The sequence below is a fragment of the Schistocerca cancellata genome, chromosome 1, assembly GCF_023864275.1.
Source record: "Schistocerca cancellata isolate TAMUIC-IGC-003103 chromosome 1, iqSchCanc2.1, whole genome shotgun sequence".
Classification (NCBI taxonomy): Eukaryota; Metazoa; Arthropoda; class Insecta; order Orthoptera; family Acrididae; genus Schistocerca; species Schistocerca cancellata.
Genome location: NC_064626.1, coordinates 1050923563 through 1050948311, shown reverse-complemented (window position 1 = coordinate 1050948311; position 24749 = coordinate 1050923563). Strand labels below are relative to the sequence as shown.

The 24749-nt window shown below is 41.7% G+C and overlaps 1 protein-coding gene across 1 annotated transcript in view; it reads right to left on the bottom strand.

Annotated features, from left to right (window-relative positions):
- The window catches only part of LOC126125964 (protein D2-like), a 67466-nt gene that overhangs the window by 33079 nt on the left and 9638 nt on the right, over positions 1-24749 (bottom strand). Inside the window, exon 2 of the mRNA XM_049915138.1 lies at positions 2221-2313. Within this exon, the coding sequence (XP_049771095.1) occupies positions 2221-2313 (93 nt within the window). The remainder of the gene's footprint in view (positions 1-2220; positions 2314-24749) is intronic.

Sequence of the window (24749 nt, the reverse complement as noted above, 5' to 3'; positions counted from 1 at the left end):
CGATGACAGCATATGCCACCTGTGGGATAGATGCAATACCAGAGTGCCATCTGTGTCCACCCTTTAATAGGAAACGCTTATAGCCAGAAGACTCAGTGAGGTGTAAACATGTGAAGCAAGCAGGCAACCATGCCACCGAGGCGCAATCGTGCTTCCTACAGCTAACTGACCGTTACTGAAAGGGGTCAAATTGTGGCTTTCCGAATGGCGCGATGATCCTTTCGGGGAATTGCCACACAAGTTAGACGTGTTTCGTCAGTTGTTCAACGATGCTGTTATCAGTGGTCCCGTGAAAATTCTCATACCTGTAGATGGGGTTCTGGAAGTCCACATAACACAGACGTCTGCCAGGATCGTCGTACTATAAGAGCAGCAGTGGCAGATAGGTACAGCAACCACAGCACAGAGGAGAGTGCTTCTTAGCCCAGACGTGTCAACACTAATTGTTGCGAACTGATTGTTAGCAGTGAGACTACTGGCACGCACAGCTCTACCCCATCTTCCACTCATGACACAACATCGACGGGCACGAGTCGACTAGTGCCGTCAGAGGTTCACTTGAAAGATGGAATGGCACGCCGTGGTCTTCAGCGATAAAAGCAGATTCTGCAGGCGATGGTTGTTTGCTCGTACAATGCAGACCGGGTGAGCGCTGTCTCGTAGAGTACATTTGTTCAAGAAAAATGGCCCCACCCCAAGCCTTATAATCTGTGGTGCGATAAGCTATAACTCTCGTTCACCTTTTGTGTTTCTGGAATGGACGTTAACCAGCACTCGGTAAGAGCATAGTGTTGTTAGACCCATTCTTTTGCCGTTTTTACAGCAAGAAGGTTACGTCTTGTTCCCATAGGATAATCCTCACCCACACACTAAGCGTGAAACTCAACGTCCTGTGGAAGATGTGCAGCACGATCTCCGGACTTGTCTCTAATCGAGCACGTGTGGGATACGATGGGACGAGAAGTGACTCGTGCGACTCGTCAACCAACAACTATGTGAACATGGCCAGCAGGTGTGGCATAACGTAGGCCTATCCCGAGACAGTTTTCTTCATCTGCATGTTCGATTCGATGCCAGAGTCAGCGCCTCCTTTGCCAACAGAGAAGGGTACACCACATAATAATGTTGACTGATTCAGCATAGATTGATACTTGACACCTCGTAGGCGCTTGTGCTATTGATCTCCAAACGTAATCATTTCATGTACTCCTTATGCACAGTTGCAACAATAAATCTTGTGTGAATTGAAAACCTCTATAAAGATATACTAATCTTTTAGATTCTTTGGTTTGCAGTTTTGTGTAATCTTCCTATATAGCAGAATTATTACGGATTCTCTGACAAAACAATTTTGTTTCGAACAACAGGCTATACAACGAAAAAAATTAGTGGCCTGCAAAACAAATAAACTAAAAATTAAAGTAAAAACAAAAATAACAATACCAACAACAAACAAAATTTCAAAATGTTCAAATGTGTGTGAAATCTTATGGGACTTAACTGCTAAGATCATCAGTCCCTAAGCTTACACACTACTTAACCTAAATTATCCTAAGGACAAACACACGCACCCATGCCCGAGGGAGGACTCGAACCTCCGCCGGGACCAGCCGCACAGCGCGTTAGACCGGACAATATTTCGGCTTAGTTATCAAGTCACTGTTGTTCATACATTTAACATTTTCAGATGTTTAACTTGACTTAGGCGCTGAATCCGTCCTGGAGATGGAAACAGAGAATTTATTTTCTCTAAAGATCTTTCTACAAACCGACCGAGCAAGAACATTACATTCTCTGTTCATATGTATGATCATCCGATACAAAGCAACGTAGTTAGCGAAAGCTACAATATAATAAGTAGTTCTCACGAACCGTTGACATTATTTCCGCAACACAAAACACAATAAAAATTTGTTGAGAACTGCTTGTTGCTTTCTCCTCGGTCTTCGTAGTTCAAGTCTTGCTATCTAATCTACGACAGTCGTACGAGCTGTCATCGTGTTGCTCAAGGACATCAGTCACTTTCTGGAAGAGATTGCAGAATGACCAGCACGCTAGTCACACATCTGGCTTGCAACATCGGGAACAAACTGTGCACCAGTTCAAACCACTTAGTGGTGCCTTATCAGGGCCTGCGTCTATTTACAGAGGAGCAAGACTGACAATAACAGGCCGCGACGCGGCAGGATGTTGACAGAGTGAAGTGAACATCCTACTGACCGGAATGTTAGCGACGATCCAGTGCAGCCAGAATCTGCCCGGCCTGTGGCCCGGGACGTCGGGGTCCACCATGATCAGCGTGTAGAGCGAGTCCTGCAACACGGGTAGTCGCCGATCAGAACATATCGGCGCAGCAGTGGCTTAGCTGGAAAAGTAAGAGAGAAGTAAATAGCCGAAACATTGTTGACCATTACTATACCAACATGAACGTGAAGTGATTTACAGGAAATGAGGGTCACAGCTACAAGCCATAATCTCATGTTCTCCACCCAGAAAATTAAGGCCACCAACTTAATCTTTTGGAAGCCCTTGAAATCAATAAACGTCTGATACACAGTCCAGATTTAATATTAAATGAGCCAAAGACGAATTGGATTTTATGGTCTGCACTACAGAGAGGTTTTGCGGAAGCTTATGCTTTTAGCCATTTTAAGGCGTCGATTACAGTCGGTTATAAGACCACCATTGCTGTAGAGTGTGGTCTGATGATGGTAGTGGACCACCGAAAGTGGTCGCAATTAAAAAATAACTATAGATGCACATCTAACGGTGCTACTTATTGTTCCACATCGTGATTTAGGTTTTCCGTGGTTTCCCCTTAATTACTACAGGCCAAGTCCGAGTTGGTTCCTACCACGGATAGTAGGATACACGGAAGAGAACACAAGGTGTATGCGCAATAGCAAACCGTGCCGCTGACGTCAGAGTGAACCCAACCAACGCTCAGTAGTTCGCAATTTCAATATCATACTGTATTGTAATTGTGTTTATGAGGGAAAACAAAGTTGTTTACGGCAGTGTGAAATTTTATTAGTGGTTGGTGATTGAGTAAGGAGCTACCCCGTAATTATCGGTGATTGAGGGATTTTTTTAGAGTAAATTTGTAAGTGAAAATAATGGTTTTCAGCACGATCGCTAGTTGAACTAACCGCAACAGACCTGTAGACTTGTAAGTAAGTAAGCCTAATAATAAAAGAAATATTGGGACCCAAAAACGAAGCTACCGTAAAGAAGTATACCATTTTTTACAGGTATATATACAAACAACTAATGAAAAAACTACTACTAGACAGAGTGTTAACCGTGAAAACAAACACTGCCGTGAATGCGAGCGAAATCTTATCACATAGTGTATGCAAGGATACATAAATTGACAGTTTAAGTGGTAATATATTAGTGGAAACTCAAAATACGACTGTTACTTCTGAGAAGCAATACTTAGCTACAGGAAAGTGATGGCGACAACAAGGACGTTGAAGACATTGTTTCAGACGTGGGAGAATTGTTTGAGAATTTCACTGGCTACGAAGAGGAAAGTGTCCCAGATGTGAAGAAAAATGTTGCGCTCTTAGACATGACTGTAGGATATGTTACTCATAGAGTAAAAAGCGAACACCCCCAGTAAGCACATTTCTATGATAAACTAACTGATCAAGTAAATGTTTCAGGAAAGAACTGACTTCAAACAATTTCAAGAAGATCTTTAATTAAGTCAACTGGAAGATTTGCGGGATTCGCTTTGAAAATGTAATGACTATTTCAAAAATTCCGCGCCAATTACATGGATCATAAACTAAAAGTTTTTGTAAGGTAAAGGGGCATTATAAATGCGTACTATTCCTGGATGGAGAGTTTTGTTGTAATATGCTTCATAAGGACGCGCTCTTTCATCAAAATAAAGCTATCAACAAGGAAAAAAATGCAAAGGTAGTAAGTGAACTGAGAGAGGACAAAGACAAAAACTGAAAAAATGAAAATAGTAGTAATATAACTTTCCAAAATAGAAAATCTGTTAATACAGTTACGAGTTTAAAATGACATCGTTACTACAGGTCTATGTGGTCTACGTTTGTGTGAGCTTCTTCCCACAGAAAAGAAAACCATGACATCCGGGATGGTGAAAGAGGATGCCGTCCTTCGGAAGCTTTACATTAACATTTCACCGATTGTAGAAGAATAGTCTAATTAATATACATCTTCACTATATAATAACAATAACAATAAAACACTAAAACACGGTAAAATCTCGATTATTTTCATACTTGTATATTAGTTAAGCATGTGTGCGCCGAGTTCCTACAAGTTTCAATACAATGCGGCGTGGGGTGAGGGTTCACGGTGACGTCACAACTCAGAGACGCCTGCGCGTGACACCTGCCACGTACTCAAGTAGCCATAATTCCTACTATAAGGACACAGCTGACTACCTATCCCATCTTCTTCAATCTAGACCTGTCAATGTGTGAATGCCTGTAGACATAAGGTACGTAATTTTTGTTATAGTTAAATTATGGCATGTCCAGTATCCTTGTCAAAAAAACTTCCCTCATTCCTCATGGGACAGAATAACTATTTCACGGTTAACTACTGCTCTATTATTCTATAAAAGTAGCGAGCTTACACAGGATGGGCGAAGCTAGGAAAGCAAGAGTAGTTTGACGCAGGCGGAGAACGGCTTCTTCATGTCAAATGCTGACATTCAACTGACGGAGAAGTTCCTGGAAGCCTGCTACACAGCACGGTGTGGGAGTGAAACGTGGATCTTGGCAGCATCAGAGAAGAAGGAGTAAAAGTAAATGGAATGCTATTTTGTCGAAAATTGACACAGTGAGTAGTGGCTATGTGAAAATACAAGTTAATTCTTAAAATAAAGAAAAAAACAACCACCAGCTACCGATAATAATGCTATTTATTAGGAATGAATAACGCCGTCACCGGTTTCGAACCGATAGGTTCATCAAATGGTTCAAATGACTCTGAGCACTATGGGGCTTAACATCTGAGATCAGCAGTCCCCTAAAACTTAGAACTACTTAAACCTAACTAACCTAAGGACATCACACACATCCGTGCCCGAGGCAGGATTCGAACCTGCGTTCGTAGCAGTCGCGCGTTTCCGGACTGAAGTGCCTAGAAGCGCGCGGCCACCTCGGAGTGCTAGGTTCATCATCAGACAGCTGTTCACACTTAAAAATACATTACGCTGTGCATATGATATTCGCTGATTGGGACGGACATATCTTGGGTGGTAGTGCTGTCGAAATTCCTGCGTCTATTCAATTACCTTGTTGACTGTATTCGAAAATTTAAAATTATGTAACTAATTCCACATGTTGCTACCATCTGTGTAGAATGGACTGATTATAAATTGTTTCACGTATTCTGGTTTCTTCTGGCCCTCGGTTAGAGTACTTGTGAACATATATGTACATGTACTACCAATCTCTGTGCTCCCTCCTCCCTGCTTTTCCTTTTCGTGTGTGATTCCGAAACAGTCTATCTCTATCCACTCCAGTTTTCCGCGAATTTCCTTACAGAATCTGCAGTGATACATATGTAGCCTACTCACTGATGAGCCAAAACATTATGACCACTGCCCATAGCGAGGTTGCGCTGAGGGCACGTGACTCGGTGAGAGAAGTACTAGGTGCGACGATAATGAGTAATGAGTAATGAGACTGATGTGGAAAAAAATGTTGCTTACCGTTTTAGTCAAGTTTAGTGTTGTCTCCTTAAAAGTAGTTCGCTTCTGATTCCACACACTTTTTCCAGCGCTTCTGACATTGATAGTAACATTTCTGGAACTCATCTTCTGTAATATCCTCCAAGACCCTCGTCACAGCATTTTGGACATCTTGTGTTATTTGAAAATGGTGTCCCTTGACCGCCGTTTTGACTCTTAGAAATAGAAAAAAGTCGCACGGAGCGATATCTGCTGAATAAGGTGGCTGTGGTAGTACTGAAATTTGTTTTGAGGTTAAAAATTGCTGTAATGACAGAGTAGTATGGGATGGCGCATTATCGTGATGCAGAATCTAATTATCAGCAATGTTGGCACGGACACGAAGAACTCTTGTATGAAGTCTTTCTAAAATTTCTTTGTAGTTACTTTGGTTGACTGTTTGTACAGAAGGCACCCATTCTTTATGAACAATTCCTTTGGAATCGAAGAAGCACACAAGCATGCATTTCACTTTTGACTTTGACATGCGAGATTTTTTTGGTCTGAGTAATCCTTAGGAGCACCATTGCGAACTTTGTCGTTTTGTCTCTGGATAGTACTGAAAAAAACAACTTTCATCACCAGTGATAATACGGCTCAACAATTCTGGATTGATTTCCGTTTGCTCTAACAGATCGGCTGCCACATTTTTCCGTGTTTCTCGCTGTTGTGGTGTGAGATTTTTGGGGACCATTTTTGCACAAATCTTTCTCATACCATGATCTTCAGTTATTATTAGACAAATCGTTTCTCGATTGATATTCAGTTCTTCTGCAATCATTTTCACGTATAATGTTCGACCAGATCGTACGAGTTCACGCACCCTGGCCAAGTTGACAGCCGTCCGTGAGGCTGATGGCCGTCCACTGTAGTCTTCATCTCCAACATTCGTTCTCCCTTCACTAAACATTTTATGCCAACGAAAAACGTGAGCTCTTGACATAACCTCCTCTCCAAAAGCCTTCTGTAGCTTACCGTAAGTTGTCGCATTTTCACCCAATTTAACCCTAAAAGAAATGGCATACCGCTGCGCAATATTATGCAATTACATTTCTGTGACGAGAGACACAAACACGTGTTCACTTATTACAGCACAACTCACGACTGAGCAGTTGCATCGATGTGCCACTTGGACTAGAAGCAGCTTATAGGTCAAGGTCAAAGCTATTGTGGCGAATGGGGAATCATTCTAGTGACGATAAGTAGCACTAATGCGGGAATCCGCCGACTTAAAACGACTTCGACAAAAGCCTGATTGTTATGGTCCAGTGCCTGGGAGCGAGCATCTCGGCAACGATAAAGCTGGTCGGTTGTTCGCGCGCTACTATCGTGAGAATCTATGGAGAGCGGTTGAAGAATGCTCAAACCACGAGTAGGCGACAAGACGTTGAACGTCCATACGTCAATACAGAACATCGGAATCGGAGGCTTACCCGCTGTCCAAAGCAGTATAAGCGGCTATCTGAAGCAGATCTGACGAAAGAGTACAGCTCTGGCGGAGGCGCAAGTGTTTTGCAGCATATCTTTCAGCGAACAGTGCTGAACATGCTGTTCCGCAGCAGAGGACCCCTACGTGTTGTCACAGCAATATCGTCAATTATGATTACAGTGCACATGGAATCATCGAGATCAATAGAGTCGTGTCGCATGGTCGGATGAATCCCGTTTAAAGTCGAACCAGGTCGATGGTCGTGTCCAGATAGGCCGTCACCCAGGCGAATGGCTGCTTGAAACATGCAGCGCGCCACGGACGCGGATCGATGGGAGCAGTATTCTGTTATGGGTGACATTGATCTTGGCTTCCTTGGGACCTGCTATAGTAATCGAAGGCAACATGACAGCTGTAGAATACGTGAATATTATTAGGGACCACTTGAAATGGCTTACTCTTGATGCCCTCCTCAACAGCGGTGGCATCTTCCAGCAGGATAACTACCCGTGTCACAAGGCCACAATAGTGCTGCAATGGTTTGAGGAGCATCATAGTGAACTCATACTGATGTCTTGGCCATCAAATTAGGCCTATCTGAATGCAGTGAAACCCAACTGGGACGCTGTCGGGCTGCCAGCTCCACGCCCGCAAATTACGGGAAGTGTGTGGCCTGAAAATAGGCATCTGGTGCCACAGACCTCTGGAAACCTATCAAGTACTTGTCGAATCCATGGCACGCAGAATCACTGCTGAATTACGTTCCAGAGGTGGACCAACACGCTTTTAAGTAAGTGGACCTAACATTTTGGCCCGTCAGTGTATTTCCACAAGACACGAGAAATCTGTGAGCTTTGTAGGGTTGTATTCTTCATCTAGGCTAATATGCCTCCACGTCCTCCTTGTTACAGTACTCAGGTGAGAAATCAATTCTAAGACAGAAGATTCCGATTGCAACTTCTTCGTTATCTACACCAACTTTAATGTTTATTCGGTTTCTGGCGTTATTCCTTGCATTCACCCATTCATTTTACTCAGTCTTCAGTCAGACCCTCTCCTAGTAAACTAGTGAGCGATACTTTTCGACTTTTAAGACGCACTCATAGCCAGTCGCACCGGCGCAAGGAAGAACCGGTACATAAATATCAAGTATGTCATATCCTTACACCTGCGGCATCATAAGTTAGCAAAGTACTACATCTGAACACTACACTACAAAACAGAAGAAAAGGTCCTAAAATACGCTGTTGTTTACAAACGTACTTTATGAAGTTCTGATGCTCTCGCTAAACTGAAAGTATTGTAACTACTTAAGCTCTTGCTCTATTGTATTCATTGATCGCTAATTATTTCTTGTTCGTGTGCATAGAACACCGTGTTGATGACCTGAGATCGGAACCAGCCTCAGCATAAACATACATTTTAAGACAGCCTGTGCACCGTGAATTTTATGAAACATTTATTAGCTGTTGAAACCGCCTTATAAAAATGTTTTTAATTAGTTTTATCAGAAAAAATGGCTCTGAGCACTATGGAACTTAACATCTGAGGTCATCAGTCCCCTAGAATTTAGAACTACTTAAACCTAACTAACCTAAGGACATCACACACATCCATGCCCGAGGCAGGATTCGAACCTGCGACCGTAGCTGTCGCGCGGTTCCAGACTGAAGCGCCTAGAACCGCTCGGCCAATCCGGCCTGCTTAGTTTTATCCGTCTTTATGAAGATGTGGTGATGAGTCCGCATCTGAAGGATTTTAAATATGTAGAAATTCCTTTGTTTATAACAGCTGTTTAATTTTATCTTTTGTTAGAGCAAGACAGATTCCGAAATACATCATTTCATTTTCGAGTACTCGCTGCCTTTCATTTACAGTGGTCAAAGGAGTGTGCTGAATACTCATCCAAAAATCTGTTGCGGGCACACCTGTGTTGTAAACTCTTTCAAATCATCCTTTTAATCACTAAATTAGAAGAAAGTAGAACATACGAAATATGCACTTCTATTTTTCTCAGAACCTGAATTTTATACTGTGCATGATAACACCAGACACAAGCAGTGCCCAATATGACGCTATGTACTTTCTGCTGTGTTACAGAAATCCCGGCCGAGCGACGTGGCGCAGTGGTTAGAACAGTGGATTCGCATTCTGGAGGACGACGGTTCAAACTCGCTTCCGGCCATCCTGATTTATAGGTCTTCCGTGATTTCCCTAAATCAATTCAGAGAAATGCCGTGATGGTTCCTTCGAAAATACAAGGCCGACTTTCTTCCCCGTCCTTCCCTAATCCGATGGGATCGATGACCTCTGTTTGGTCCGCTCCCCTAAATCAACCAACCATCCAACCAAAAACCCTTGCCTTACCTTGTCATTGCTGAGATTTACGCCCTTATCGACGTTGCAACACTACCAGTTCGCCTAACTTGATTAACTGTTAGACTGAATCTCTCTGACCAACTAGGCATTAAACGTGTAGACCCCATCATTTGCTGTAAAGCCATTGACTCTTTTCTGCGTACAACAATATTACAATCTGTGCTGGTCTTGTACTTGACAAAGATACAGCATCGGTCTTTGACTCGGCTGGCAGTACATACTGATCAACATACTCGATAGCGACTCATATTTTGTGCACGTTTTCACAACTGGCGCGCTATACCTTCATTTTGGTCAGTGCGTATTTATACGTTCTTAAAGGGCGCAAGACAGGGCACACTAAAGTGAATGGAAAAAATCGTGTGTTATCACACGCGCCATAAACCGCACGTCAGTACTACATCCACAGAAAGCAAGCTATCATGGCGTAGAGTGCTGAAAGGAAGTCAGCAAATTCTTGCTTTCTCTGCAGGCGTTGCATTATAGGCCGTGGCAATGAACAACACGAAAGAAAAAGAAAAACGGTCAAGCCGAGAGAAAAATTGGGTGAGCTGACGAAAGGAGAGGAGAAGCTTAAAATTTCTTAAAAATCTTAATTTAGAGAACATATACTCATTTGTAAATGAGTTTAGAATGAGAGAAGATAATAACTGCTTTCTATTAGACCTTGTGCAACAGACCTTAATCTTCCTCCCACAAGGTGCAATATCAGAACATATGTCATGTGCCGACACTTAGCTAAAAAATCAGTTTCATTTTGTTTACAAACGTAACACACACTAGCGTTGTTTCTTGATGCAAACGAAAAGAAGCAAATCGTGTCGGGTCTGATACCACCTCATGGTAGGAAGCTTAACCCTTTCAGACTCTCTGGCTACAATTGTGTACACTAAATTCTCAAGTGTCTTAGCTGCAAAAGAAGCATTTTTTCCCAATGGAAACCTGAGGTACACACGCGCGAATGTTCATCCTTTTCATCGTGCGTTAGTGCTGGCAGCTGTTGGTCATATCTATGACAACATCAGCAAGTCAATGTAGCAGTGAGCAGCAGTTGGTCACAACCATAATACACGAATGTGGTTGGTTCGCTATATTCCACTGTATAAATGAATATTGTTATTATTACTTTGAATGGTAATTACTGAATAATCATTTTACTATTATTACAATAGAACATATTTCGTAATTAGTTATTTTAGTCCATAAAATGAAGCCAAGTGTAGAAAGTACCTCTTGAAAGCGGATACACATTTTTGTATAAATTTTGCACCTTAAGTCATTTAAAAAATCACCTAAGAGCATTACCACACACAGAAAAAATTTTCCTTCTTCCAGAAGAAATTCAGATATGAAAGGGTTAATAAAGTACGACACTGTGATGAGAATATCAATTATTCTTCCGGGAAGTTATCAGATGCTCTAAGATTCCATGCCACTGCTGAGTCAAAATCTGTGAAAAAATCTACACTGTTGGTGGTAAACGTCCTCACTGTCGGCAACACTTCTCTTTGCTGTCTCAATCATACATATTATAGGCAATAATGTGAACACAATTTTTATTTTCTCTTTAATTTCCACCACTGTTGTGCGCTGCCTCCATTCTTTAAACGTATCGCATACACGTACTTCGCTTAATGCTGTATCACGTTAGCTCCTGTTGTGATAATCTTTATTTCTCATGCCGGAAAGACACGGTTGCGGATCATACTATTCAGTTACAGCACTCAAGTGTTCTTTGCCCCAAATTGCCCTGTTCTACCTCCCTTCTTTTCGAAATAACTTTGTCAACGCCCCGCTAGACCCATCTAGTGCACAGCTGCAAGTGTCTACACCGCTTGACGGCATAAATGGGGTCAACGCTTCGGCTTCTGTCGGCAGCATTCGTGTAACACTGTATGCGATTTCACGTACAGATATAGACGTCGCTTCTGTTTCTTGAGACGTGCAGCAGCAAATTGAGCGTAGAGAGTTGATCAGTCTGCAGAACTCTGAGGACTCTCGTTGTGCACTAAAAGCAACTTGTAAATAGCCACTTAGGGGACGGAAGCGATGACTCCGGCCTCACGCGCAGGCCGCTTACCGTCTCCCACACTGATCCTCTACCAACTTATAAAATTCTGCTCTCTCCTCTTCCATCTTGAACACGTCCGATTATCCCACGTTACCCATAAACTCGACACTACTCACCCCTTACTTTCCCCCCTGCTCGCTACTCTCTGATCACCCTGCGCGCCTCTACCACCACATTTCCCCAACGCTGCACCTCCACACGTTACGCATCCTCTTCCAGCGAACCTTTAATCGCCTTCCCTTATCCACCATGAAATCCACCCTGATGTATACCCATCCTACCAGACCTAAGAGAACCCACCCTGCCTCCCCAGTCAGGGATCCCTTCCTCTCCTCTTCACCAACATCCTAGCCTCGTTCTGAACGCCATCCCTCTTCACTCCCCCGAATTCCTCCTCCAGACACCCGCAAACACAATCACCCTCTTATTCACATTCCCATGATATCTCTCTTCAGTCTAGGTCCACTCATCAAGTCACTCTTCAATGGGTCTATTTTAGTCAACACACTAGATTTTTAATTTTTAACTTATGCAACTGTCCCTCTGTCTTTTATCTTTCGTGAACCATTCAGTTGCCATTTCATCTGTGTCAATCTTTTAATTAATCAACAAATCTCTTTTTTATATTTTAAATTATGCGACTGAATATGTGTTTTTATTATGTCAGTTCTCCAGTTTTAAAATATGTTTTAAACTTTTTACTCTCATATGGCTAAAGAGCGGTGACAGCTCACCCCGCCCCTCTCCCGCCCGTATGGAACGAGGGGAATAATACAGAATAAAAAAACAAAATATCTTTTGGACTCGGTTTCGGTGAGATTTAGTAAACAGCGCTCTCACCTGAAGATGGCGACCAGATGGACCGCTGAAATGTTTGTGAGTATCTTTCGTAAACAATTTGACGATTATGTAGTAAACTTTTACCTTTTATATTATGTACATTCCAAATGCTGCCGCCACGTGTCTCCAGCAGGATAGTGACAAGCTCGCTCTTCCTCCCCAGAACATCACCTGAGCTGAAGCAATCCCCTTCCATAACAGTAAACAACAAACACCACCACAAATAAAAGCTCTTGGTAGAGCTTTCTAGATGCCAAGCATTTTTTGAGGGTATGAGGGGGGGAGGCACTCAGTGATGTAGTTGTAGAGTAAAGGACAAGGACAGTGTTTTGCTGATGGGTGATTTTAACGCCAGGATTGGAAATCGAACAGAAGGGTATGAAAAGGTTATGGGTAAATTTGGAGAGGATATGGAGGCCAACAGGAACGGGAAACAACTCTTGGATTTCTGTGCCAGTATGGGCTTAGTAATCACAAACTCCTTTCTTAAACATAAGAACATTCACCGGTATACTTGGGAACGCAGGGGAACCAGATCTGTCATTGACTATATAATAAGAGATCAGGAATTCAGGAAGGCTGTGAGGGGCACACGTGTATTCAGGGGATTCTTTGATGACACTGATAATTATTTAATCTGCAGTGAAATTGGGATTGTGAGGCCGAAAGTGCAGGTCAGGTCCATATGTAGGAGGATAAGAGTGGAGAAACTTCAGGATAAGGAAATCAGACACAAGTACATAACAGCGATCTCAGAAAGGTACCAGTTAGTTGAATGTAGTCAATTACAGTCATTGGAAAAGGAATGCATGAGGTACAGGGACACAGTACTAGAAGTGGCTAAAGAATGTCTTGGAACAGTAGTGTGTAAAAGTAGGATGAAGCAAACAGCTTGGTGGAATGATACAGTCAAGGCAACCTGTAAAAGGAAAAAGAAGGCGTATCAAAAATGGCTACATACCAGAACCCAGGTAGACAGAGAAAGTTATGTTGAAGAAAGAAACAAAGCCAAACAGATAATTGCAGCATCCAAGAAGAAATCGTGGGATGACTTTGGAAACAGGTTGGAGACTATGGGTCAAGCTGCTGGAAAACCATTCTGGAGTGTAATTAGCAGTCTTCGAAATGGAGGTAAGAAGGAAATGACAAGCATTTTGGACAGGTCAGGAAAACTGCTGGTGAATCCTGTGGATGCCTTGGGCAGATGGAGGGAATATTTTGAAGAGTTGCTCAATGTAGGTGAAAATACGATCAGTAATGTTTCAGATTTCGAGGTAGAATGGGATAGGAATGATGATGGAAATAGGATCACATTTGAGGAAGTGGAAAAAATGGTCAATAGATTGCAGTGCAATAAAGCGGCTGGGGTGGATGAACTCGGAACTCATCAAATACAGTGGAATGTCAGGTCTTAAATGGCTACACAGGATAATTGAAATGGCCTGGGAGTCGGGACAGGTTCCATCAGACTGGACAAAAGCAGTAATCAGACCAATCTTTAAACATGGAAACAGAAAAGATTGTAACAACTACAGAGGTATCTCTTTAATCAGCGTTGTGGGTAAAATTTTCTCAGGTATTGTTGAAAGGAAAGTGCGAGTATTAGTTGAGGACCAATTAGATGAAAATCAGTGTGGGTTTAGGCCTCTTAGAGGTTGTCAGGACCAGATCTTTAGCTTACGCCAAATAATGGAGAAGTGTTATGAGTGTAACAAGGAATCGTATCTATGCTTCATAGATCTAGAAAAGGCATATGACCGGGTACCTACAAGATTATAGAATAGGAGGCAAACTTTTGCAAGCAATTAAAGGTCTTTACATGGATAGTCAGGCAGCAGTTAGAGTTGACGGTAAATTGAGTTCATGGTTCAGAGTAGTTTCAGGGGTAAGACAAGGCTGCAACCTGTCTCCACTGTTGTTCATATTATTCATGGATCATATGTTGAAAACAATAGACTGGCTGGGTGAGATTAAGATATGTGAACACAAAATAAGCAGTCTTGCATATGCGGATCACTTAGTTGTGATGGCAGATTCGATTGAAAGTTTGCAAAGTAATATTTCAGAGCTAGATCAGAAATGTAAGGACTATGGTATGAAGATTAGCATCTCCAAAACGAAAGTAATGTCAGTGGGAAAGAAATATAAACGGATTGTGTGCCAAATAGGAGGAACAAAGTTAGAACATGTGGACGGTTTCAAGTACTTAGGATGCATATTCTCACAGGATGGCAACATAGTGAAAGAACTGGAAGCGAGGTGTAGCAAAGCTAATGCAGTGAGCGCTCAGCTACGATCTACTCTCTTCTGCAAGAAGGAAGTCAGTACCAAGACTAAGTTATCTGTGCACCGTTCGATCTTTCGACCAACTTTGTTGTATGGGAGCGAAAGCTGGGTGGATTCAGGTTACCTTATCAACAAGGTTGAGGTTACGGATATGAAAGTAGCTAGGATGATTGCAGGTACTAGTAGATGGGAACAATGGCAGGAGGGTGTCCACAATGAGGAAATCAAAGAAAAACTGGGAATGAACTCTATAGATGTAGCAGTCAGGGCGAACAGGCTTAGATGGTGGGGTCATGTTACACGCATAGGAGAAGCAAGGTTACCCAAGAGACTCATGGATTCAGCAGTAGAGGGTAGGAGGAGTCGGGGCAGACCGAGGAGAAGGTACCTGGATTCGGTTAAGAATGATTTTGAAGTAATAGGTTTAACATCAGAAGAGGCACCAATGTTAGCACTGAATAGGGGATCATGGAGGAGCTGTATAAGGGGGGCTATGCTCCAGACTGAACGCTGAAAGGCATAATCAGTCTTAAATGATGATGATGATGATGATGATGATGATGATGATGATGATGTGAGGGGGGGGGGGGCGTAGGGTGCCATCAGTTTTCTGACTGCGCAGGTTAGACGTGCCCTGCCAGAATTTCTCTGATGTACCAAGCTCTTCACCACAGAGCAGCACTTGCACCCAATGCCTTAAGTCATTTGTTTTTGCTCTCCATGAACCACTAGCACCATGCAAATTATTCTCCGCGAGTAGGTATTGCTTTCACAGTCCCTGAATAATCAAGGCTGGCATTTGCCTTAAGAGATTTAGGGAAGCAACGAAAAGTATAAATCTGTACGTCTGGATAGGACTTCAAATAATAGTCCCCTCCTACCCCTTCGTCCTCTCCCCACCCTCCTCCCCCCCCCCCCAAAGAAAACAAATACCCGTACAGTGTATTAATAGTTGTTCTCTGTCGTTGACTGCAGTTTCCTCTAGCACCATGGAAGCTATTCTCTATGAGCAGGAACTGTTGCCATAGTCCTTGATCAACAAAGGTATCATAATCTGACCATTTTGTTACGCTTGACCGTTTTTGATTTGCTTGGAACCTGCAGAGGCCGTTAATAGCAAGTTGACTGTAACAACTGAAAGTACCAACTTGTGTACAGCTTTCAAACATGTATCTGTCAACTAAGTACAATGAAGAAATCATACTGTAGTATATCATTCTGCATAAGGCAGTTTTGCTCTGCACTATTTTGTTGATAAGATGTTTAATTGAGCTTCATCATATAGATACCGCGCCACGCGGGGTAACCGTGAGGTCTGAGGCACCTTGTCACGTTTAGCGCGGCTCCCCCCGTCGGAGGTTCGAGTCCTCCCCTGGGCATGTGTGTGTGTCTTGTCCTTAGTGTAACTTAGAGTTAGATTAAGTAGTGTGTAAGCCTTGGGACCGATGACCTCCGCAGTTTGGTCCCATAGAACTTACCATAAATTTCCAATTTTCCGGTAGATACCGCTAAGAAAAGGTCCACATCATACAAGTGAATGCTTTATTTGTGTATAGCAAAAATGTTGTGGCTAATCGTGCTAGGCATCTTCAGTGATCTATAATACAAAGAGAATTATTTAATTAAACATATTTTAATAATAGATCTAAAGTAATTCTTAGCTGCTCATTTAAATCTAATTATTTTATTTACAACGGTATGGTTGAGATTTTTTACTCTTACATTCGTTTTATGTCTTTCCCTTACATCCATGTGTTGTTCTGTACTATGTGCATAGCCGGCCGCAGTGGCCGAGCGGTTCTAGGCGCTTCAGTATGGAACAGCGTGACCGCGACGGTCGCAGGTTCGAATCCTGCCTCGGGCATGGATGTGTGTGACGTCCTTAGGTTAGTTACGTTTAGGTAGTTTTAAGTCCTAGGGAACTGATGACCTAAGATGTTAAGTCCCTTAGTGCTCAGAGCCATTTTGAACTATGTACATCTTGTACATACAGGTTTCTTCCAATTGGTATGTCACATTTAAACACCGCTCTGGTCACAATCTAGTGTGTCAGCACGAACAGATCTTACGACAGGGGAAAGCATTTTGCCAGATAAACACACAGCAGATGAACCTCCCTATGTCGCTGTATGAGCGGAAGGTACTCCTATTGGGTGTGCCTGTACGTAAGGACGACAATACACAATAGACGACACAATTGTTAGGAAGTGATAAAATTTACGACTGAACAGTACATACTGTTTGCAGATTTTAGGTATTATTACGTTGTTGTTGTTGTTGTGGTCTTCAGTCCTGAGACTGGTTTGATGCAGCTCTCCATGCTACTCTATCCTGTGCAAGCTTCTTCATCTCCCAGTATCTACTGCAACCTACATCCTTCTGAATCTGCTTAGTGTATTCATCTCTTGGTCTCCCTCTACGATTTTTACCCTCCACACTGCCCTCCAATGCTAAATTGGTGATCCCTTGATGCCTCAAAACATGTCCTACCAACCGATCCCTTCTTCTAGTCAAGTTGTGCCACAAACTTCTCTTCTCCCCAATCCTATTCAGTACCTCCTCATTAGTTACGTGATCTACCCACCTTATCTTCAGCATTCTTCTGTAGCACCACATTTCGAAAGCTTCTATTCTCTTCTTGTCCAAACTAGTTATCGTCCATGTTTCACTTCTATACATGGCTACACTCCATACAAATACTTTCAGAAACGACTTCCTGACACTTAAATCTATACCCGATGTTAACAAATTCCTCTTCTTGAGAAACGCTTTCCTTGCCATTGCCAGTCTACATTTTATATCCTCTCTACTTCGACCATCATCGGTTATTTTACTCCCTAAATAGCAAAACTCCTTTACTACTTTAAGTGTCTCATTTCCTAATCTAATTCCCTCAGCATCACCCGACTTAATTTGACTACATTCCATTATCCTCGTTTTGCGTTTGTTGATGTTCATCTTATATCGTCCTTTCAAGACACTGTCCATTCCGTTCAACTGCTCTTCCAAGTCCTTTGCTGTCTCTGACAGAATTACGATGTCATCGGCGAACCTCAAAGTTTTTACTTCTTCTCCATGAATTTTAATACCTACTCCGAATTTTTCTTTTGTTTCCTTTACTGCTTGCTCAATATACAGATTGAATAACATCGGGGAGAGGCTACAATCCTGTCTTACACCTTTCCCAACCACTGCTTCCCTTTCATGCCCCTCGACTCTTATAACTGCCATCTGGTTTCTGTACAAACTGTAAATAGCCTTTCGCTCCCTGTATTTTACCCCTGCCACCTTCAGAATTTGAAAGAGAATATTCCAGTTAACATTGTCAAAAGCTTTCTCTAAGTCTACAAATGCTAGAAACGTAGGTTTGCCTTTTCTTAATCTTTTTTCTAAGATAAGTCGTAAGGTCAGTATTGCCTCACGTGTTCCAGTATTTCTACGGAATCCAAACTGATCTTCCCCGAGGTCGGCTTCTACCAGTTTTTCCATTCGTCTGTAAAGAATTCGCGTTAGTATTTTGCAGCTGTGACTTATTAAACTGATTGTTCGGTAATTTTCACATCTGTCAACACCTGATTTCTTTGGGATTGGAATTATTATATTCTTCTTGAAGTCTGAGGGTATTTCGCCTGTCTCATACATCGTGCTCACCAGATGGTAGAGTTTTGTCATGACTGGCTCTCCCGAGGCCATCAGTAGTTCAAATGGAATGTTGTCTACTCCCGGGGCCTTGTTTCGACTCAGGTCTTTCAGTGCTCTGTCAAACTCTTCACGCTTTATCTTATCTCCCATTTCGTCTTCATCTACATCATCTTCCATTTCCATAATATTATCCTCAAGTACATCGCCCTTGTATAAACCCTCTATATACTCCTTCCACCTTTCTGCCTTCCCTTCTTTGCTTAGAACTGGGTTGCCATCTGAGCTCTTGATATTCATACAAGTGGTTCTCTTCTCTCCAAAGGTCTCTTTAATTTTCCTGTAGGCAGTATCTATCTTACCCCTAGTGAGACAAGCCTCTACATCCTTACATTTGTCCTCTAGCCATCCCTGCTTAGCCATTTTGCACTTCCTGTCGATATCATTTTTGAGACGTTTGTATTCCTTTTTGCCTGCTTCATTTACTGCATTTTTATATTTTCTCCTTTCATCAATTAAATTCAATATTTCTTCTGTTACCCAAGGATTTCTACTAGCCCTCGTCTTTTTACCTACTTGATCCTCTAGCCATCCCTGCTTAGCCATTTTGCACTTCCTGTCGATATCATTTTTGAGACGTTTGTATTCCTTTTTGCCTGCTTCATTTACTGCATTTTTATATTTTCTCCTTTCATCAATTAAATTCAATATTTCTTCTGTTACCCAAGGATTTCTACTAGCCCTCGTCTTTTTACCTACTTGATCCTCTGCTGCCTTCACTACTTCATCCCTCAGAGCTACCCATTCTTCTTCTACTGTATTTCTTTCCCCCATTCCTGTCAATTGTTCCCTTATGCTCTCCCTGAAACTCTCTACAACCTCTGGTTCTTTCAGTTTATTCAGGTCCCATCTCCTTAAATTCCCACCTTTTTGCAGTTTCTTCAGTTTCAATCTGCAGTTCATAACCAATAGATTGTGGTCAGAATCCACATCTGCCCCAGGAAATGTCTTACAATTTAAAACCTGGTTCCTAAATCTCTGTCTTACCATTATATAATCTATCTGATACCTTTTAGTATCTCCAGGAGTCTTCCAGGTATACAACCTTCTTTTATGATTTTATGATTACGTTACTCATATGAAAAATGGGGTATTTTCCAACAGCAATGAAAGTTTGAATTAATACAAGTGAGGGTAAGCAGTTATGAACTAGAGTAATTGCCAATGGATTTATGGCAGCTGTAGGATGCACCTAACCGAATCATCAGGTTACAGTAGGAAGATATACCACATCAGTCCAAAAAGTTTAGACTGGATTAACAAAAACTGAGGAAACCTGTGAGAGTGGTTTTAATATTTTGGGTTCTGCATAGTCTCCCCTCACTTGAGTACAATCACAGAACGTTCATATAACCAAAGTCCTTCTTCGAGTTGTTGATCAACTCACGCATCGGATTCCGACCTTCTTCGGTCTTGGCTTGCTATCAGAGATTCATTCTGCACTTTGTCTTTTCGTGGTAAGTTCGTGTTAAGAACATCAAGTCTCGTCACACCTAATGATATTTTCCAGAAAGAATCGTCCACGTGCTGAACTTGAATCAAGTCGCGACAGTTGTCCATACGTAGTTGTCTTTGTTAGGGACTCAAGGTGTGCAGGACAAACTCAAAACACTCTGGAGAATGTCCTGAACTCTTGATTTAGAGACATTCAGTTGATTTCTCCATAGTGACTTGTGATACTAAAGCGTTGAGACACTGCAATTGCATGTCCACTACTCAACACTGTCTGCCGGCAATGACTAGTCGAATACACGTCTCTTGTTTATATTTGTTAGTTCAAGTTGGCACCGCAGCACTGCGCTGACATCGCTTGTACGCAAGAAGTAAAAATCGGTCTCGGAACATTTTGCGGGGATGATGCATGTGATTAAATAAATACCAGAATTGCTTTTTTTCCTGAGTCTCGCTGCCTGCAACATATCTAAAATTTATCGCTTTATATGAATTAGCGTAAGCAGGCAATATGCTTCCTCAGATGCTGTGTGAAATACAATGGTAACTTTATATTAATAATTTTTACTTATGGACCGTCTGACAGCAACTGAATAAAACACAATTTTAGTGCCATACGCGTTTCGCCTTTATTTTCTGCAAGGCATCATCAGTGGCCTGGAATATGTACATATGTTAGCTATTTTATTTACATTTTTGTCATTGTGCCTATAGGTTATAAACAGTTCTGGTGGTTGGTATTTCCTATTAAGTAGTAATGTTTTGAACTGTACTTACAGGTTGCGTGGACAATGGTAACTCGTCTAATTGTAAGAACGTTTATAATGTAGAAATGAAAAGTGGGGGCTTACGAAATGAAGGCAGTTAAAAGATAACATTATATGCCAGGGCATTTAAATATTTGCAGATGGGCAGATATGCCAACGTTATTTGGTTACATCAGTTGCTTGTCACAATACGACTTGAGCCTGCGGTACTTTGTGTACTTCGTGTGTTTGAACGACGCATGATAGTAGTGCCAGCTTGTGGGATGTTCCACCTCCTAGGCTGCGCGGATATGAAACTCACAGATGCATAGCGTGGCGTATGTATTCGGAATAGTGGGTAAAGGCCCAAGTATCAGTTGTGAATAATACAGCGGTAAAGTACTGTAATTTCGCGACTATGACGAGCGAAGGCTAGTAACCGTTTTATGAATCTGGGGTCAGAGATTAATAAATCAGATGCCTTACTGACATCGTAATTAATCGACAGGACAAACAGGCGATCATTAGCCTTTGAAGGATCTGCTTGCTTCAAGAGTGCTTTGTGTTAAGATAATAGCACATGAAGCACACACTCACTTAAGGCACTAGGACTGTGGGACATGGTCCGATGATTCACAACAGCAGTTGCCTCCCACTGATGATTAATTTTTGACTTTCATAGACCGCATGAGCCGACAGTTGCGGGCAGTCAACGTGACCCCGTATGATCTGGTGGTTATTGTGTGGTTTCTTGTCATGTTCTTCATTGAAGTAACTGCAGTTTCTACGATGATGAGTTTATAAGTACATCACTCCATGCGTCACCATTACATTTGCATCTGTTGGTTACGTTTTCCCTCTTTTGTAACGATAACGTCTGTTGTAACATACTGAGTTTGAAAAAAACACGTATGTTATTCTGGTACGTTGCTTGATACTATCTCTGAACAATCAAATAAAGCCAGTGTAAAACTCATGTGTCGTACCAATATGTTCTAAAAAGCCAAGCGCTAGAATTCGATTTTTCAGGGAGTCACATCTCGGATTCTATTGATTACAAATATAAGGAGTCAGGTGTTTTTGAGTTGTGCTTGACCTACCGACCACATGAATACCTACCGAAGAACGGACATACTGTATCTTTCTTACAATACAGGGTCAAAATTTAAACATTACACACACACACCAACCCAGGCAAGGCGAGCAAATCGGGTTGTTCTTTTGCTAAGATGCACCTTATGCAGTTTATAAAAGGACCATTTTTTCAAGGCTGGTTCCTGAGAAAACCCCGAAAACCCGTGATTTTTGGGCACGAAAAGTACCAGTTGGGGACGGCCACTGCTATAATTTCTGTTCATGGCAGACAGTCGAAATTAATTTTTACCACAGTTCTTAAGATAATACTCTCGGGGAACGCCGAAACTTTTTTCGATATCGTGATCCGTTACAGACATCCGGAGGTTCCAAAGTTGCCGTACTTATGCAGAAAACCGCAAAGACTGATTTTTAGCCGGTTTTTCCACGTCGGCAGAAATTATCTAAATAAATAACCGTAGCAAATGGCTCGCATTTTAGCTGTCCATTCTTTAGAAATTCATCTAGAAAAGCCATTTTCCGTTTTCGAAAATCTGTACCGGTTATCAAGATAAATACAAAAAACAATGTGTGGGGACGGCAACTTCTGTAATTTCTACTTGTGGCGAATGCTCGAAATTTCTATCACATATTTTTAAGATGATTTTCTGGGCAACTTTGAAACTTTTTTCGATACTATTATTCGTTCCCGAGATCCAGGGGTTCAAAGTTATCTTAATTATGCACGTAAAACGCGCATGTTGTATCAGGTATGAGGCGTAAACCTAGTTCGAAATGACGCAAGGGTTCTGATACCATTAAACTATGTTTCTAGTCAGAATTTTTACATCAATAAAACTTTATAACGCGCTGTCTCTGTATAATTGGCAGTTCACACCTATACAAATGTGTCCAAAGTGGTACCACAGTGACAAAAACAGGCTGAAAAGGGTCTTAACATGAGTGAAAAGAAATTAAAATGAGTGCCAAAAATTATGTAAACCTGGAAGACTGCAAATCCATGAAAATATTTATAATCTCATTTTTACTCTTTCAAGACACAAATCACAAGCTGGAAGTTGTTAATGAATTTCCATCTACGAGCAAAGAATCCAGCAAAAGTGTAAAGCAAACGATTTTGTGTTAACTTAATGTTATGTGTACTTTTTAGTTGTTTATGTATGTCGAAGTACATAAATGAGTTGCAGTATATAAACCAGCGTAAAAATGCTCCTATCGCATAAAAATGCGAATATGATCCTCTTTATTAAAACATTCTGACTGATAAGTGTGGTAACAGCTGCTTCATTCTACCTTCCTTAGCACCTTTAAGAAATTTCGCAAAAATATTGGCATGCGAACATATTCCCGCTCTTTTTAAACATGCAACTCACCTCTCACTGCCACAAGCTGCCCTGACTGAAATTTGCGCACACCCACTAAACAAGCAGTCGCTGTAAGTCTCGCATGCCCATCCACTTCCAATTGCCCATTTCACTCACTCATTGAGCCCAACTCATTGTCCGTATCTCTTTGTGGCTCTCCAACGGTCACTGTCTCCTGACGCACTGCTACAGTTGTCTTCGTTCTGTCCTACTACTAATGTCTCCTCTCGCTGTCACTATCTCCCTCTTGTTCCCTCTTACTGCTATTATTCATTCCTCCCCACTGCTGCTGTCTCTTCTCCCTGTCATTATCTCCCTCTTCCCCGTTGTCATTGTCAGAGACTATGTCTCTCATTATCACTGGCTCTCATCTATTTCCAATTTCTCCTTCTCTTTAGTTCTCTCCCACTGGCACAGTCCCCTTCACTCCTTTCCTAGCCCTGCCCTCTCACTGTCTTTTGTGTTCCACTATCACTGCGTCCCTCTATTTCTCTTACACCGCCATTGTCTCCTTCGCTCTTTCTACACCATAACCACTGTACACTATTTTCCATGATTTATTACTTCTCCGTTTCTTTCCCTCTGCCACCGTCTTCTTCTCTCTCAGCATATAAAAGCGCGAATATGTTCGCATGCCCATATTTTTGAGAAAATTGTTAAAGGTGCTGAAGAAGGTAGAACGAGGCAGCTGTTACCCTATTTTTCAGACAGTGTGTTTTAATAAAGAGGAGTATACTCGCCTTTTTTGGGCTCCAATAGGAGAATTTTTCCATTGGTTTCCTTCCATTCCCTGCTACAGCGTGGCATGTCACTTTATGGGTCGGTAAAATTTTGGTAGTTTACTTATTTGAAACTGAAATAACGCTAAACTAATTTTACACCTCAGCCGTATTTTACGCGCACAAAAATTTCGCATGTGCCTCAGTAAGCAGAACCGTTCTGATGAAAGCAGATGCTCTATATCATATTTTTCCGTGTTTGGTCACTTTATAACTTACGTTTTCGTCTCACGCCGCATTTTACGTGCACAAACAGGGTAAATTTGAACCCCTTTATCTATAAAACGGATAAAGATATCTAGAAAGGTTGTTCGAGATCGGAATCTAGAAATATATCGTAAAAATTAGTCATGTGCTGTGCATAGCCATCTTGGAATCCGGGGACGGGGATTGGTACCAAAAAACTCATGTTTTTAACAATTCTTAAGCCTACAGGTAATTCAATTTTGACTAAATGCTCTTGCAAAATTTACGCAAATGCATCATTCATTCATTCATCACAGGTATACCCATCAATTTAAAACAGGGTATACATGCTTGTAACCGTCATCATCAATCACCATCCAATTTATTTAATAATATTTACGTGTCTGTTTCACTTATACATGTGTGTAACTTTGAACTGCTGTATCCTGGAAACGAATAAAGATATCACGAAAATTTTGAAGGTAGTTAGAGATCGGGATCTAAAAATTTGACCCATTTACTGTGCATAGCCATCTTGGAATCCTCGGCTGGGTATTGCTTTGCTGCTGAAGGAGAAAATATAGTAAAAAGACCTGTTTTGGGGTTTTCCGGGTACCATCCACGAAATAATGATACCTCCTTAAGTCCCACCAAGTCCACCATAGACCACATCAGATTCAAAAAGAACCAATCGATTTGGT